General features: G+C 49.0%; 1 protein-coding gene across 4 annotated transcripts in view; it reads right to left on the reverse strand.

The window, feature by feature from the left end:
• Nucleotides 1-601: 601 nt before the first annotated feature.
• The window catches only part of LOC144019361 (transmembrane protein 132C), a 114,589-nt gene continuing 113,569 nt past the window's right edge, over nucleotides 602-1,621 (reverse strand). For all 4 annotated transcript variants that reach the window (XM_077522386.1, XM_077522387.1, XM_077522388.1 and 1 more), the window contains one exon: nucleotides 602-1,621. This exon is cut by the window's right edge and continues 494 nt beyond it. In XM_077522386.1, coding sequence (XP_077378512.1) covers nucleotides 961-1,621 — 661 coding nt within the window. In that variant the 3' untranslated portion in view covers nucleotides 602-960.

Raw genomic sequence — 1,621 nt, forward strand, 5'->3', positions numbered from 1 at the left:
TTTTATATACGATACTGTGCAAAAAGCCGGAGGGTTTCATTCACGTGGGAGGACATCGTGAGAGAAAAAACAACCGGTATGCGTTGTTTACGGTTTTATATCCCGTCCCCGTAAAGCGGTTTCCGGTTGCCTTTAGGAATAATGACTACCGCCGTCGATGGTATGGACTGGAACTACTTCTCACACATGTGCTGAAGGTATGTAATAGTCGCTGTATATTTATGTCATTTTTCTACCTGATGTGCCGACATCACATTTGGGCTGGCAGCCTAGACAGTATAAGTGCAGGGACGATTTTGAGTAGATCAGTTCCTCGTCCGCATACTAATAGAAGAGGGCTCCGCAGCTGTGTACTCGATCTTTCTGGCATCCAGTAAATATTTCATCTGAGAAAATGCAGCCGTCTGGTTATTACTGTTCGTATAATATCGTGAGCATTAAGATACAAGAACCAGTGGAAGTTCCCACCCGGAACTTTACACTACACTCGGCCTTGTTTGCACAAAACATTGTGCCTATTTCTTTCCAACAAACATTTGGTTTGGCCTTCGGTTTTCCTTAAACAGTAACAATTTGGTGAAGGAAATCAAGAACCAAAATGTTACACAACGCTCCAAAACTGTTTAATGTGCATAAAGATTCTGAACATCTATGGTTTCTTTTAAATTCTACATGCCATCTGAATTTCACAGCTTTATCGGCAGCAGATCGTTAATGGGAAAGTTACTAATCCTGTAATCAGAAAACAAAAGCTAAGGAACAAAAGGAAAACAAATATACACCATCAATTCCTCATTCAATGATGTTTTTCATGTGTCACATGACATTTGTGGCAAAGTGACAACAAGCCTTTGGCAGGTTGGATATGATTCTCCATCAAATGTCTCGAGTTCACATGAAATCCAAACCCACTTTCCCCTGAAAGGCAAAAGGGTGAGTTGTTACGAGTGCATGGGTGTATTAGGCCACCTCTTTCAAAGCACCGTCATTTAACCTTTCCATGTAATTGCGTAACTCCTTGGACTCTGCGAGCGCCACGTCCTGACACACCCACTTAATGTCCTGGTTGTGGCATCGCGTCAGCGTGCTAACGGTCGGGTAGCCGCCGTCCGAGGGCGTGCCGGTGAACGTGGTGAACTGTACGCGCTTCCTCTTGGTTGTCGGCGATTCTCCCTTGCCTTCCTTGGCCAGGCAGCCCGAGTCGGCCGCCCGGTGCACTTGGCCCTGAACGTTCTTCTGGGCCGAGCCTCCGTTCAACAAGTGGCTGCCTTCCTCCAGCCCGCTGCTGGAGTCTATCATGGAGGTCTGCTCCTCCCGCTGGGGCGACAAGCTGATTTGGCTCTCCAGCAGCTCCGCCTCGTTTCCCAGCCACACCCAGTCGTGGGCGTGGTTCACGTTCTCTTGGCCCTCCACGGACAGCTCTTTGTGGCGGTATTTCAACGTGTAGGAGATGCAGTTGATAAGAAAGACCAGGATAGCGAGGCAGAAGACCCCCAGGAGGGCGTACATGCCAATCTCCAAGTCCGTGAGACCGCGAGCCGTCTGCAGGAGGTCGTCTTCCGCGTTGCGCCCGCGGGGCAGGTCCACTTGAGCGGGGAAGTCGGCAAAGTCTATCGGCATG

The sequence above is a fragment of the Festucalex cinctus genome, chromosome 5 (assembly GCF_051991245.1).
Source record: "Festucalex cinctus isolate MCC-2025b chromosome 5, RoL_Fcin_1.0, whole genome shotgun sequence".
Taxonomy (NCBI): domain Eukaryota; kingdom Metazoa; phylum Chordata; class Actinopteri; order Syngnathiformes; family Syngnathidae; genus Festucalex; species Festucalex cinctus.